Raw genomic sequence first — 15,847 nt, 5'->3', positions numbered from 1 at the left:
GGGAAGGCTCTCTCGAAGGCTTCCATCTCCAGATGGCTCTCCGGCTGTATCACGTACTGTCACCGGTTGGCAAACCGACCGCTGCCTGGCCGTCCGAGAGCCCATTCCACCAGAGCGATCGCAGCTACCACGGCATTCCTATCTGGTGTGCCCCTGCTGGACATATGCAGGGCTGCTACGTGGAGGTCGACGCACACCTTCACGAAATTCTACTGCGTCGACCGGGATTCCAGGGAGGAGTCCAGGGTCGGCCAAGCAGTGCTGCGCAACCTGTTCGCCTGAGGTGAGCCTGGTGAGGAGGTAAGATGCTTAATGTTGAGTTGATGTGATGCTTAATGTTGAGCCTTTGCCACCTCCCGTGGTTGTGCATGTGTGTACTGCTATGTATTCTTTATTCATGAGCATGTGAATCCATGCCAGACCCCATGCTGGAGAAGGAACAAGTTACTTACCTGTAACTGTTGTTCTCCAGCATGGGTCTGGCATGGATTCACATGCGAACCCTCCCGCCTACCCCTCTGCGGCTCTTCACTTGGTCATACTGCCACTTCACGTGCTTCCAAATCTGAAGTTGGCTGCCAGAGGCGGTGCTTAGGTAGAGGGCAGTCATTGGCTGTGGTCAGTATGACGCAGAGACCAGTGATTGGTTATTACTACGAAAGACAGATCAGAAACGAAACTGATACTGGTTTTTTCTTTACCGAGGATTCCCAGCCTGACGACGGGGAATATTCATGAGCATGTGAATCCATGCCAGACCCATGCTGGAGAACAACAGTTACAGGTAAGTAACTTGTTCCTTGCTTCTGTTGAGCCTTGCGACCTCCCCTGGTTGCATGTGTGTACTGCTAAGTATTTATTCATGAGCATGTGAATCCATGTCAGACCCCATGCTGGAGAAGAAACACGTAACTTAACTAACTGTTCTCCAGCATAGGTCTGGCATGGATTCAAATGTGAACCCTCCATGCTGCGCCTCTTCTTGCTCATATTGCCATGTTGCGTGCTACCAAATCTGAAGATGGCTGCCAGAGGGGCTTGGGGATAGAGCAGTCATTGGCTGCGGGCAGTATTACCCAGAGTTCATTGATTGGTTTAGAGGAGAAATGTTAACAGTATTTGTACTGCGCACCGTCACCAACGGAGTTGGTCCCACGGCAGATCTGCAAGGGACAAGGCAGAATGGGTTAGGGTGAAGAGGGAGTAGTGTTCTGTTGGCAGCTTCATCTCGGTGTACACCGTGCGCCGAGTTTTGGTGCGAGTATCTGCGCAATGTCGGTCCTCGTGTGCTGCTGGTGCAGTTTTGTTACGCTGTGGTGAAATGAGTGCGGCTTGCAGTGCGAGATGTGGTTTAGTGATGTGAGTTAAGTATGTATGATTGTTTTTACAGCTAATCAGTGTGGCTGAATGCCTCGATTTCAGGAGTCCTGCATGGTGAGAAACAGCTAGATTTGCGAGTCCCATTAGTTCAGTGCAGCCCTAAAGCACAGCTAGATTAGTGGGTCCGTCCTGTATAGGGAGAAGGGGCCTTCGCCTGACAGAAACTAAGTTAACTGTTCCTCTTTTACCGAGGATTCACGGCCTGACTGGGAATATTCATGGACATGTGAATCCATGCTGGAGAACAATATTTACAGGTAACTAACTTGTTCCTTACCAATGCCATGAGAAGTCATGTGTAGTCACAAACCAGTTGGACTGCACAAATTCTTACCTAATAGAGTATAGAAATTCATTCTGAACATCATTCAAGACTTGCCCCATGTTTTGTGCTAAGTCTCTGGTGTTCTTTGAGGGTTGTACCGAGGTACAAGTGCTTGCATAAGTAAATCCATGCCTTGTAATCTGTAATGACTGGTGCCCAGAGCCTGCTTGACTAGATATCCAATGGAAGGGAATGTGTGGTTGGCCAACCTTTAGCCCTTTTAAAATGACAATTTTATGCATACAAAATTGTTTGATTTTGTAACTTTGTTCCTCTGCCTTTTAACAGACCCCAGTGCGAAAATTACATGAAAACGTCGGTACAGGCCATGCTGATTCACCAGCTACAATTGTTATTGGAAAGGCTCATTCTCGAATTGTAAACCTTGGACACACTCCAAGGGTAGTAAAACATTTTTCCATGATGCAAAGGCGGGATGTTAATGAGAGTTTTACAGGTAATCATTTTTAAACTTAAGTAATTATATACTTGTTCTGTAGTCTGAACTTGTTATATATGTTTACATTTATGATTGAATGTACTTCTGGGTCTATTTGTTTACCTTCATGTGGTCTGCCTTGTGGTACTGGACCAGACAATATATAGCACTTTAGAAGACTTCTGATGCCAAGGTACTACAATATTTCCTTAAATAGGTGGTCATGTAATACTGTTCAAATTATTTGCTGATAATTTCATTAATCGTGGAACTAAATAGAATTGCATTCATGGAGAGAAGTGCTCTGCAAATGTCACCACTGCATGCAAGTCTTGACTGGTTGGGTATGTACACTTTTATTTTTTTGTTCCCAGACAAATGCTCCTTTCCCCATGCTACTGGAAACCTTCAGAAGCTAATTATGCTAAAGCTCGGTACACTATGGCAGTAATGGGGAATACATTATTTGAATGTGTTTAAAATGGCTGTGGTGCCTCCTGTGAGTGGCTGTAAGCTCTGTTGGGAACATTGTACTCCAATGCTTTAACCAGTCATATGCGGTGTGCTTGGCCCAAGTAAAAGCTAGGCATTTTATACTGCTATCTAAATGTAATGTTTTTATCTTGATGTCTGATCAGCAGGACGTTTTTTTTTCTTCTGAAAATAGTCAGCTGATAATTTCAATCCTCCAGCATGGTACCTTTCATAGATTCACATGCTCTGAATATTCCCAGTCCGGTTGGGAATCCTCTAACATAGAGCAGTTCAAACTTAATGATAACTTTAGTCACTTTTGTGCCCTTAGTCGTTTTGCGTGATAATGTCCACAGCCAATAGGTACACCTCCCTGAGGTCCTCCCCGGTCGGCCATCTTCAGATTTTGTACTGTAAGTTAGTGTGGGTAAGAATGTATAGAGTCCAACTGGTGTAGGACTTGAGTGCCAAAGCCCACGGGCATCCAGGTGCTACTGGAGACAGACACTAGACAAAGACAACATTACAAAACAGATGAGCTGGATTCTGTCCTAAGTAATCCGTCTAGTCTTCAGGAGTTTTTTGAAGGTAAGAGTGGTTTTCCTATTTCCTTAATGATTCAGTGAGCTCATTCCAAGCCTGTACTACCCGGACAGGGAAGGAATGACCGTTTCCCCCCAAACTTTTAAACCGGTTAACCTTAAGGATGCAGGCCTCTGAGCACAGACTCATACTAGGTTTGTACATCTCCAATTTTTCCTTTTAGATATCGAGGAGCAATCCCAAAAAGGCATTTGTGTCCCAGTCTCAACTTAACGAGAATTCTGGGGTAGCAGCCAGTGAAGCCCTCTAAGCAATGGTTGCTGTGTCTCTATGTGCAATATTATAGGTTATGCGTACACTGCTTCATTTTGAAGTTTCTGCAATTTGTAAATGCAATCCTTGCAAGCTTCCCTAACATGGAGTTGCAATAGTCTAGTCGCGGTGAGATAATGGCTAGCACCAACTTTGCAGTTTTCACTCGTGATCGTAGGACAGATCGGTCTCAAGACTGAGTTGGTATTAGGGAGCGACCTCATGTCTGTGCTAATTCCTTTCATCCTTGGAGACCCCAGCTCTTCTCCAGCATGGAGTCTGGTGTGGATTCACATGCTCATGATGATTCCCAGTATTCAGGCTGGGAATCCTCGGTAAAAGAAAAATCTGTTTCATTTCTGAACTTTCTTTCTCCTAGCAACCAATCACTGTGCTCTGGGTCATACTGCCCCAGCCTGTGACTGCCATCTTCAAGTGTTTGGAGTCCTCGTGCTTAGCTCTCTAGCCATCAGTGTTTTTTGCCTTCTGTAAGAGTTTCTCTATTTTTCAGTCAATCTAGCCTTGCGCCCCATCAATCATCCTTCCGATTAACGGGGACCAGTTTTTCTGATTTCTTCAGTGCCCCTCGTGGGTGGATTTTGTTGAGTTTCTTCGTGGAAGATTCTTCATGGCCTACACTGCTTGGATCATGTCGGACGAGACAGATTCCCCTTCCATGTTCAAGATTTGTTCTGACTGCAGTTTGCAGAATCTTTACTTGGATGACAAACCTTCCCAGTGCCTGTACCCAAAGCATAAGGAGGAAGATTGTGCATTTTGCTGTGAACTCTCGAAACGCACGTTAGAGTGGCGGCGGCAGGCCAATGTCTCTGCACCGGATCGTTCCCAGGAGCATGCATCTCCTGTATCCGGGGAAGCTGAGCGGGCTTCTAGTCCTTTGAGGGTGCCCCTCCCACCGGGTCCAACAAAAGGCCAAGCACAGAATCCGCTACCGTCGGGAGCGCTGTTGCAGCAGGCTCCTCGGTCAGCCAGGGCGCCTTCGACCTCCCCAGCTGCATCGGTCTCCATTCAACGCTCTATCTTCATCCAGGAGGAAGTCTCCACCTGGGCAAGCTGAAGGTGGCCCCGGAGACAACCAAGGAGAAGACCTAACTGGGTACGGCGTCTGGCCTACCCTCAGCGGAGAAGGCCAAAGGGGACCGGGCCTCCGAGCCGGCCCCTAAGATGAAGGTCAAGCAGGACAAGGTTTCTGAGGTGACCACGAAAGCCAAGCAGGACAAGGGATCTGGCTGTGAAAGCCCAGGTGCACCAGACAAAGGAGGCTCCTTCCATCGAGGTGGTGGTAGCGTCCCTTTTCGAAGACAGCGGGGGCAGAGCCGCAGGTCGCCCTTCCGAAGGCATGAGTCACTCCCTGCCAGGAGGGAGTCTTCATTACAGCCCACTAAAGACCCAGGAGAAGATGTTGGTCAGCTCTCAAAGACCGTCCCCTCTGGATGCGAAGAAAAGGGTATGGGCGTTTAGTTCTCCAGGGCATGGATATCTCCTCTGCTGAGGAGGAGGAACTAGTCTACCTCAGACCATCAGGAGGATGGTGGCAAAAAGAAATGTCAAAAGTCGTGCCCTACAACAAGAGCTGCGAGTAAGATACCGTTGCCCTGGCCCTACTCCTACACCACAGCTGCCACCTAGAGATCTTTCAATGGACATTTTCTCTATCCTTCATACACTTGTATCTGAGATACAGAAGAGGATGCTGGCGGTGCCGCCGTCACTCTTCCAGTGGCGCTGGTGCTGACCGCTCCGCTTATGGGGGTGGAGAGGCCTCCATCCTAGAGGAAGAGGCAGCTGCTGCCATCTGTCGCCTCCTTCTCTGCTGCCCCCCACGGGTGAGACTGAGTCAGGCACAGATTACGACAGGATGGGAGACCTTCCGTCACCTCCTCCCAGATCCTCTGCTGGACGAGAGGTTCATTCCATGCGATGATCTTAGATCGGACCACCTCCAACTCGTTCCAGAGGAGGGCTTCAACCAGCGCTTCGAGAGGAAGAGTCCCTCTCTTGGATGACATTTGGGGTGAAGGACTGGCGCTTATGAAGAACCGTTCTATGGGCCCAGTGAAGAGGGTCCGCTTGGAGAAGTACAGGGTGCCAAACTCCACCTATGTGCTTGCGTGCCCAACCGCCACTGGATTCTAGTTTCTGCAGCAGCCGAGAAAGCGTTGGATTACATTTTCGGCGGCATCCACCCTTCCGGACAGCAAGGGAAAGGAATGAAATTGAATGAATGCTTTGGGAAGGCAGGTTATCTCTCTGCAGCGACTACCATCAAGGCCATCAACACACTCACTATCCTAGCGCACTACAACTGGGAGCTGTGGTTCAAGCTCCCACCTCTTCCTCCCCAATGAGAGGTCAGGCGTTGGAGATTCTTCAAAAGGGCAAATTGGTGTCTAATCAGTGGCCACGGACATTGCGGACGCTGGTTTCCGCCAGATGGGCATGGCGTTTGCCTTCTCCGCCGTGGCTGGCTCTAGGCCACCAACTTTCAACAAGTCCAGGTTTTTAGACGTCTCCTTAACGGAGACCATCTTTTCTGGAAGGCTGTGGATGAGTCTCTACAGGCCATCAAAGTGGAGATGACACGTGCCCTGGGCACTCTACGACCGTCCTTTCGTTCCTCCAGGAGGCAAGTCTACCTGGTCTTTGAAGGGTTACGGCAGGGGCTCCTCTTCTTACCGCCAAGCTCCTCGGCCCAGGAAACCAACACCAAGGCAGCCCGGCGACCTAGCAAGAATGAACTGGCCGGTACTTTGGTCCCCCACCCGTGCACCCCAGTGGCAGGCCAGCTAGCGAACTTCATCAGCATGTGGAAGACCAGCTCCACTGACCATTGGGTGCTGGAAGCTCTCGCCAGGGGACACTATGGTGTTTCAATGGGACGGTCCCATATACCTCCAGTGGCCTGACATGAAAAACGCGTCCCTCAGCTGCTGCTGGAGGTTCGTGGCCATGCTAAAGAAAGGGGCGATAGAGCTAGTTCCAACGCAACTCCAGGGCCGCAGTGTGTATTCAAGGTACTAACTCGTGCCAAAGAGTTGCTGGAGGCCCATTCTCGATTTGCGGCGACTAAACAAATACATAACGTCCCAGAAGTTCTGAATGGTCACTCAACACGTGCTCGGACAGCTACAAGAGGAAGACTTTTTGTCATTCGATCTGGAGGATGCCTATTTCCACATCCCCATTCACCAAGGACACCATGTTTCTGCACTTGTCATCCAGGGGAAGCATTACCAATTCCAAGGCCCTGCCCTTCGGGCTTAAGTCAGCGCCTAGAGTCTTCCAAGGGTCTGGCACCGGTAGCGGGCCATCTACAAGTACAAGGGATTCACGTCTACCTGCACTTGGACTGGCTCATCAGGGCCAGTTTGAGCGACATAACTGTTGACCACACGTGAGGACCGTCTGCCTACTGACTAATCTGGGGTTCTAGGTGTATTATGCACAGTCCTGATTGACTCATCACAGGACGTGCTGTTCCTAAAATCCCGGCTCAACACTGTCATGGCAGGTGCCGGCGGAGGAGAGGGTAGCAACCATCCTGGGCAAGGTGCAACGGCTGCTAGCTCTGAAGATCGCCACAGTGAGGGCCATCAAGTCTCTTCTCGGCTTGATGTCATGCATTTATCTCATCCGACTCTGCAGATTATGTATGTGCCCACTGCAGGAGTTCTCGACGCCCGTTGGATTCAGGTGTCCGGAAGTTCAGGACAGGATCTTGCTCGACAGGTTCTTTCGAACTAGAAGGTGGTTGGGCATGCGCTTGCATCTGACCATAGGTGCAGATTTCCAGGCCCCACCACACCAGGAGATGCTCACGGCGGACACTTCCCTGGAAGGATGGGGAGCCCACACCAGACGCCTGTGGCTGCCGGAGGACAAGATGTTGCACATCAACGTTCTGGAGCTATGAGTGTTTTGGGCCCTCAAATCGTTCCTGCCATCCTTCAGGGGCAAAGTGGTGCAGGTCTTCACAAACAATACCACCACAATGTTTTACATCTGGAAACTGGGGCACCAGATCCCCAGCACTCTGAGGCACAGGACTTGTGGCACTGGGCCGTTGTCCAAGGGATGTTCCTCATCCCATTTCATCTGGCAGGTGTAAAGAACACAGTTGCCGACTCTGAGCAAGGAGCTTTGTTCCTGCCACGAGTGGGAACTTGTCAGGACCTAGTGGAGCACCTACTCCTCAAATGGGGCAATACCCAGAGCGACTTGTTTGCGACGGCGACAACACCAAGTGCCGGAGGTTTGCCAGCAGGTACCCCAGCAGGGGAGCATGGGGGGGATGCATTCTCATTCCCTTGTGAAGGCCTCTTTTTGTATCTTTCCTCCGTTGCCATTGTTCGAATCAGTTAACTCAGACTGTGCTTGATGATACTCGTTGCGATGCAGCAGAGGCAGATCTGGTACCCGGACCTTCTCAGCATGTCAACGTCCCAACTAGTCGGCTGCCAGTGGTCGCCGATCTTCTCGCCAGGGAAGGAGGCACCATTCTTCATCACTATCCAGGGTTTCTGAACCTGAAGGCCTGGCTCCTGCAGCGTTAGAATTTGGTGGCTAAGATCTAGCGGAATGCAAGGATGCTCTCGCCAAGGCTAGAGCATAGTCTACTTTGAAATGCTACAGATTCGAGTGGAAGCGATTTGCTGTTTAGTGTCGTTCCCTGAAGAACAACCCTGACGGTCAAGGCCCCTCGGGTACGTCCATATTTGCTGTAGTTTGCCAAATTGGGGCTGGCTCACGCCTTCGTTTATCTGGCGGATATCTTCTGCACACGAGATCCCCAGGACTGCCCTCCTTGTGGTCGCACCAGTTGGTCAAGGAATTTGTCAAGGGACTATTCTATTCATGTCAGTGAAGGCTCCGGCCCCAGCATAGGAACTCAATGTGGCACTTAATAGGCTCCTGGGACCTCCGTTCGAGCCTATGCATTCTGTTCCACTAAGTTTCTGTCGGGGGATGGGGGGGGCTGGGGGGTTTTCTCACGGCCATCACCTCAGCACGACGAGTGGGTGAGGCACGCTCCTGTAAACCACCCTACTTGACTTTCCACGAACAGTGGTGCTCCGGACGCACCCCTCCATGACCAGGTGCCGTTGGACTTTCATCTAAACAAGCCCTTGGTGTTGCCTGTGTTTTTTCCAACTCCTTCGTCGCCAGCTGAAAGGACTTTGAACTCTCTGGATGTTGCTAGACCGCTGGTGTTTTATGACCCGCACAAAGTTTCTGGCAAACTTGTCAGCTCTTTGAACTTTGGCCCTGTGAACCATGGGAGCACCCAGTCCAAGGCTTCAATTTCCAGATTGCTCTCCGGCCGTTTCACCTACTGTCACCAGTTGGCCGTCCAAGAGCACATTCCACCTGAGCGATCGCTGCAACGACTGCGTTCCTGTCTAGTGTACCCCTGTGGGACATCTGCAGGGCTGCTACGAGGAGTTCTACGCACACAAGATTCTACTGCGTCGACAGGGATTCCAGGGTGGAGTCCATTGGAAAAAAATGCATCAAAAGCATTGCATGCATTTGTAAAGTTTTATGGGGTGGGGGGCAACCCCTTTTTATAACTTAATTTTTTTTAAACTAAACCCTTTCCATTTTAAAAACATTTGATGCTTTTTTAATGCATTTTTCAATGGTAAGGCATTCGATGGTTTGGCTGTCTATGCAATCACCAATACTGTTTTTATCCTTGTGAAAGGTTGGTGGTCATGAACCACACCCCTCCATTCATCCCTGGTTTTGAGTGCTCTTCGTTAAGTTGAATCTTGGACTTTGCTGGTTTGTGCCCTTTATAATTGGTACTGCTAGTTCTAAATGTTACTGTCAAACTCGTAATTTTTTTTTTCTCTCCAAGGAATGATGGAAATGTTCAAGACCCCAACTAAAGAGCAGCAAAGGAAAAGTTTGCGTGCCTCTAGAGTGTCTACATCCACAGCAAACGAAGCATCCATCGTGCGAACTCCTGAAGAGTCTGGTTGGTTCAATTTAATACATTTTTCTGATTTGCAGGTTTACATATAAAGCGGTTGCAAAAACACTTGGCTTGCGCCGCCAGTTTTTGTAATGCCTTTTTCATCTATCTAGGACAAGCTGGTGGTCGTAGTGCTTTGCATCTTTTCTTGGCATGCTATTGCACTTTGCAATATCATACTCAAAATGCCTGCTCCTTGAGTTTTTAAGACCTTTCCTTTTTGTCTGCTTGTTTTAGCAGTTCTCTGTCCATTCAGGTCAGCTCCCTGATTAGAAGCATATGCTTTTGTGGGATCCAGATGCAGGTTCCCTGTCAGTGCTGTTGGCATTTAAAACTGGAAGGCTCGCTTACTTGCATTGGTGAGATTTTATGAATCGAGAGTAGGATTTGTATGCTGCTCGACCTTGCTGGTGCGAGTATCGGTATTGTTTAAACTTAAATGACCCCTTAAATGCGCCCTTGGAAGGATTTACTCAGAGTACAGGAAGATGTTATACGCTTTGCCATTAACTAGACATTGATCCGTTTAACTTATGTGAGGTGTGATTTCAATGTTTCACTGACCTACACGCACAGTCAGTGTTTGCTGTATAAATAAACTTGCATGAAGTTCATTGGCTAGTGCAAGGACAACCTCTTGGCCTTTAGTTTCGCCCGTTGGGCATCGCATTTTCAAAGTGTCTTGCTTTAAAACCATAATAGTGTACATTGCGCATAAGGAAAAATAAATACTATGAAAGGGGAGAGAAGACATGAATTGTAATGTTTTGAACTATTAGTTTCTTCATTTGCACAGTGAAGGAACCAATTCGTCCACCTGTATTACTAGAGGTTCTTGTTAATCTGTTTATGTGAATGTGCTGCTCATACTTGTATGTACCGGAACAGTTGGCAGTGAAAAATTCAGCTTCCCCATTAAATTTAGTGTAGCGCTGGGCGTGAGCGCCTCGCCCTCCGGTGGTGCACCTCGGTCCCTTTTTCCGCACAGATGGTGTCGGATATTGGCAGCCAGCGCAGAGACTTTTAAGCTTTCCACTTGCTCCCGGTTTTGTTTTTCAATACTTGGTTCACTTACCTTTGGTGTCTTGCCTCCCAGGTGCCTGTTGGCCACAGGAGGCTTCAGAAGAGGTCCCTCATGTGATTGCTCGTTCCCGGCCTTGGACTCTGTTAGGCAAGATTGTATGCAGTACCCTTTGGGTGCACTACAACAACCCTGACCTCCTGGCAATAGAAACCAAACCTTTGGCTTAGGTCTGCGCTACACAGGTTGGTAGCGTGTGGAGCAGCCAGGCTTTTCTCAAGAAGGGGTCAATGTGAGCTGTAAGGGAGTTACAGATCACAGTGGCAAGTATTCAAATAAACTTACACACAAGGTTTCTTGAGTAAACTATGCATTTACCAGTCAGAATACACCTTCAGAAGGGAGCAATATAAAACCACACACACATACACTCCAAAAATACACAATTGGTTGTCAGCAAATACCCATTCGGGATGTCATACAGGCACTACCTACGCCCTCAGGTGGCTTCAATAGCTAGGTTGCTGCTGGCTTTAATATATCACTGTTACATTTAGAATATTTTTGAGTAGTGTTAGAAGAGTTCAGAATAAAACAAGTATTCACAAAGTAATTCTTAAGTAGTTAAGTACTTTAAAACCTCTATTTCCCCTCCCCCCTCAAATGCAAAGTCAGTTAACACATCCATAAGAGTAGTCATTCCGGGAGCCTAGGCCAGCCAACGTTTACGTTGGCAAAAGTCGATGAACTGAAGCACTTCTTGCAGGTAGAATAGAAGAAAATCAAAGTGGGGCAGCAAGCTGGTTAGTCCTGTGAAGTAAAGAAGCTGATAGCCACTCTACAAATGCAACCACACAAGTCTCCAATGATAAGTGGCTACACAACAAGATGTAAGTTCTCTTTTAGGTTGCAGAGCTATAGCGGAAGGATTCCCTACACTTGAACGTGCAGTAAAAATCTAAGGATGGGCTTAGGTAGAGGGCAGTCATTGGCTGGGGGCAGTATGACCCAGAGACCAGTGATTGGTTGTTAGGAGAAATCAGTTTAGAAACTGATTTTTTTATTTACTGAGGATTCCCAGCCTGACTGGGAATATTCATGACAAGTGAATCCATGCTGGAGAACAGTTACTTGTTCCTACTATTATATTACTCCCTTCTAAAGAAGGCTTTATAAACTGATAATTGTTTATGCAATAAACCTGGAGTGTGAATTTATTTGAATACTTGTAACTGAATCTTTAACTCCACTACTGCTCACCTTTCCCCTCTTGAGATGCCTGGCTGCTCAGCACGCTACAAAAACGGTGTAGTACAATCTTATACCAAAGGTTGGGTTGCCTATACCTGTAGTCATAGTTGCTTGTAGTGTTCCCAGAGGGTACTGTATTCAAACTTTGCCTAACAGCCCTCCAGTAGCCTGCCAAAAGACGGCTTTCCCAGTCACTGGAAATCCTTAAGGATTTTCCTGGCCCCTCTGGCCATCTAAAATCTCATGGCACGGCCATGTTTGACCAGTAGCCAGTTGGCTGTACAGTTTACCATGTTTGGCTACTAACACAAAACAAACCCATGTGGATTTCTATAGCCATCTCGCTTCTAAGATGAGCCTGACTGTGCTGTCTACACTAACCTGAAATCTGGGGTTATAGCCTTATACACAAAGAGTGGAGTCTTGTACCCTCAGTTGAATGGTTTTACAAAGCCCTTAGTTGGACATCAGAAAAACTGTCAACACGCCACAAAAGCTGTAAAATAAGAATCCCAGTCAGAGAAAGTATGAGTGAATGGTAAATTCTGCTCACTCAGAATAATTTAAAACTACCAGTGTCTGGCAAAAAGTGCTGGTGGTCTCTCGGGTTAAAATGAATTGGCACAGAAATGTATACTCCCTAACAAAGCTGAAGGCTTGACATCCCTTCCAAGTCAGAACCATTTAAAAAGGGCAAAAAAGATTTGGGCCATGGACACCATGGAAGGAAAGTTGCCAAAAGAAATCCTTTTTTAACCACTATGAGCTAGGTTTATAATCTGCAAACAGGTGAGTAACAAAGTAATGTGCTAAATTAAAAGCGATGATGGCTATTATTTTTTTTGTAGGTCTGTTTAAATTGTATTTTACTTGTCCTTTAAGTTTTTTTTTTATTTTTTTATAGGAGAGATGATTGTTTCACCACTGAGTAGTACACCAGGCACAAGGACAAGCAAGACCTATAGTAAAGAGGCTCTATCAAGGTACTTAACAGGCCATGTTTCTCCAAGCAGTAACAAGCTGCAGAGGGTGTCGGCTGGAAATGATGAAATCTCAGAAAAAGTGAAAACCTACAAACAGGCAAAGATTGTTAAAAACAAAAGTAAATGCAAGACTGCAAAATCAAAAGTAGATGACAGCCTTGTAGGATTGAAGAGGCTTTTGAAAACGCCAAAGGAAAAATCAAAGTGTGTTATAGATGCAGTTGCTTTAAAGCAATTAATGAAGACCCCAAGACAGAGTAGACGGTCTGTTCTACAAAAACTAGATGTAAAGCCTAAAAAAACATCAGACGAAGACCTGGATGGTTTTCTGGTGGATATTAAGAGACTTATGAAATCACCAAAGCAAAAAGGGCAAGAAGTATTAGATATGGTTGGTGTCAGCCGCATAATGAAAACGCCCAAACAAAAAGCAAAGCCTGTTCAATCGAAGTTGGGGATCCGCCGCCTGATGAGAACACCAGATGAATATATTAGAATTACAAGAAAGACTCCCAGGCAAAAGGGACAACCAGTTGAAGACCTTGTTGGGATAAGCCGTATTCTGAAAACTCCCAAAATGAAAAACCAGCCAGTTGATGACATGATTGGAATAAAAAGGTTAATGGCATCACCAAAGCATAAAAGTGCTCCTTTAAAAGATTTTAAAGGAATAAAAAGGCTTTTAAGGACCCCACAAAAGCAAAATACTCTATTGAAACAAAGTTCCAAGAGAAAACGTGGAGACTCGAATGCAGAATTGAACTACAGTGGCCTTAAAGAATTGTTTAATACACCAGAAGAATGTAAGGTAAATGTGCTTTTGTTTTTAATGATTTTGTCTTTCTCTAGACTTCATATATTGCTTGAGTTTATTTACCGGCCAATTGTTCTGGAGCTTGCTGCTTCCACCAGAATTTGTCGTCATTCACTTGCTTTGAATATTCCCTAATGCCATTGCAGTATTAAATCCTATTACTGTCCTTTTCTCCATATACATGGAGACTCGGTTTTACTTTTTGCATTGATTTCTCATAGATGGACATTTTTCCTCATGTCCCTACTATGTGGACATGACCCGCTTCCTCACTCGTGAGTAGTTCTGTTTTCAGCTCCTTAAATGCAGTATTTGTCCGCAAACTCATTTCTTCCCTGACTTTTTGTAATATTGTAAACTTTGACCCCTCCAGTTTCTGATCACTGCAAAGCCTTCCTGTTGTCTTTGGACAAAATAACATTCTGCAGCATGGCGTCTGGCATGGATTTACATGATCATAAATATTCCGTGTCGGGCCAGGAATACTCTGTAAAAGAAAGTTTCACTAAAAACGTTCTCCTTTACAACAATCACTGAGCTCCGAGTTATACTGCCCCCATCCAATGACTGCCCTCTCCCCAAGCTGCTCCTGCAGCCATCTTCAGATTTCTACTGCATGTTCAAGTGTTGGGAGTCCTCATGTTTGGCTCTGTGAGCTTGTCTACCTTTTCACGATCCCATTTTTGGTCAATTGAGCCTGTGGTTTGGCTCCTTTGACTGGCAAGCAGGGATCAGTTTGTCGCCTTTTTTCAATGACCCTTGAGGGCAAGAATAGTTGACGTTTCATGAAAGATTCCAGAAGGCTTTTGGCCTATACCACATGCTGGAGCATGTCTGAGGAGGCTCCCTCTTCAAGCTCTGCTCCTGCTGCAGATTGAGAAACTTGTTTGTAGAGGGCAAACCCCTCCATTGCCTCTGTCTCCACGCGGTCCACAGGGAATCGGGTAGTATCTGCCTTTGTGTTTTAAAGCGAACAGTTGAGGATCGACACAGTAGGTTGGTGGCTCAATGCCAAGGTCTCTACCCTGGGCAGCGCGAAAGGGAATACCTCAAAAAGGACCAGGCTTTTAAGTCCTTTGAGGGCACTTAATTTGTGGGGGCCCAAGGAAAGGCCAAGCACCGCAAGTGTTTCCGTTGTAGTCGCTGAGCAAGCAGGTCCTGCAATGGGCAGGGCGGGCTTGTGTTCAGTCTGCCTCCATCTCCAATGTTAGGACAGTTTTTCTGAAGTCCAACTAAGTGCTTAGTAAAACCATTCAACTGAGGCAGTACAAGACTCCACTCTTAGGCTGATTGTGTAGACCGAGCAGCCAGACTCATCTTAGGAGGGAGGCAGGGCTGTAGAATCAGTACAAATTAAATTGTAAAGAAACACTGAAACACTATTTAAATAAATTTAGGGCCAGATAAATCTAGGGGTAAATAAGTATTAACATTATATAAAATCACAATTAATTTGGAGCCATTGACAGTTACTAGGGAAGTCAAACCTTTTCATACACATTCAGTATAGGTCAGTAGTAAAAACCAGGGAGTAAAAACCAATGGTTACTTTCACAATTGCATTCAGTAATGCAAGTGCAGTAGACCCTTCAGTTGTACAGTGACTGTACAAATCACATGATTGGTCAACTGGACAATTTCTCCAGCATGGGATCTGGCATGGATTCACATGATCATGACTATTCCCCGTCAGGCTGAGAATCCTCTGTAAAGTGATTTCTCATAACCAATCACTGGTCACGGGGTCCTACTGCCCTCTACCTAAGCCAGTCCTCTGGCAGCCATCTTCAGATTTTTACCGCACGTTAGTGGTGGCCGTCTTCTAATAAAGCCTCAAGCTCATTGATCCATCAGACTAGCAGGGACCAGTTTTTTTGGAATGTTCTATGCCCCTCAAGGGCGATTTATCGTCTAGTTCCCTTCTTGGAGGATTCCGGAAAATTCTTTGAGGCCTACTCTGCATGGACTTTGCTGGAGATAACTGACTCGACGCCTCTGTTAGAGATCTGCCCTGGATGTGGACTATGGAACATTTTCCTAGACGATGGGCACTCCCTGTGCATTTACTGCCTACATTCTGACCAAACGCACGTGGAGACCTGTGCGTTCTGCAATGATATGGTGCCTCGCACAATGAAGGACCGTCGCAAGCGGCTCTCCGTGGCTCCAGACGAAGCTCCCCTGGGCACCAAGTCTCACCCAGCAAGAGGAAATCTGTGTGGTCTTCTAAGACCTTTGAGGGTGCTCCGGTGACGGGCCCCAACATGGGGCAAAGCACCATGAGCCTGTGGGCACCAGGAGCGCAGT

At 47.0% G+C, this 15,847-nt stretch overlaps 1 protein-coding gene across 6 annotated transcripts in view; it reads left to right on the top strand.

Moving 5' to 3' along the window:
• Positions 1 to 15,847, top strand: part of MKI67 (marker of proliferation Ki-67) — a 231,321-nt gene that overhangs the window by 130,307 nt on the left and 85,167 nt on the right. For all 6 annotated transcript variants that reach the window (XM_069611472.1, XM_069611471.1, XM_069611470.1 and 3 more), the window contains 3 exons: positions 1,994 to 2,162; positions 9,355 to 9,474; positions 12,648 to 13,534. In XM_069611472.1, coding sequence (XP_069467573.1) covers positions 1,994 to 2,162; positions 9,355 to 9,474; positions 12,648 to 13,534 — 1,176 coding nt within the window. The remainder of the gene's footprint in view (positions 1 to 1,993; positions 2,163 to 9,354; positions 9,475 to 12,647; positions 13,535 to 15,847) is intronic.

The sequence above is a fragment of the Ambystoma mexicanum genome, chromosome 8 (assembly GCF_040938575.1).
Source record: "Ambystoma mexicanum isolate Mex_15411 chromosome 8, UKY_AmexF1_1, whole genome shotgun sequence".
NCBI classification, from domain to species: Eukaryota; Metazoa; Chordata; class Amphibia; order Caudata; family Ambystomatidae; genus Ambystoma; species Ambystoma mexicanum.
The sequence above is the reverse complement of the archived record's forward strand: the minus strand, read 5'-3'. Positions and strand labels throughout refer to the sequence as shown.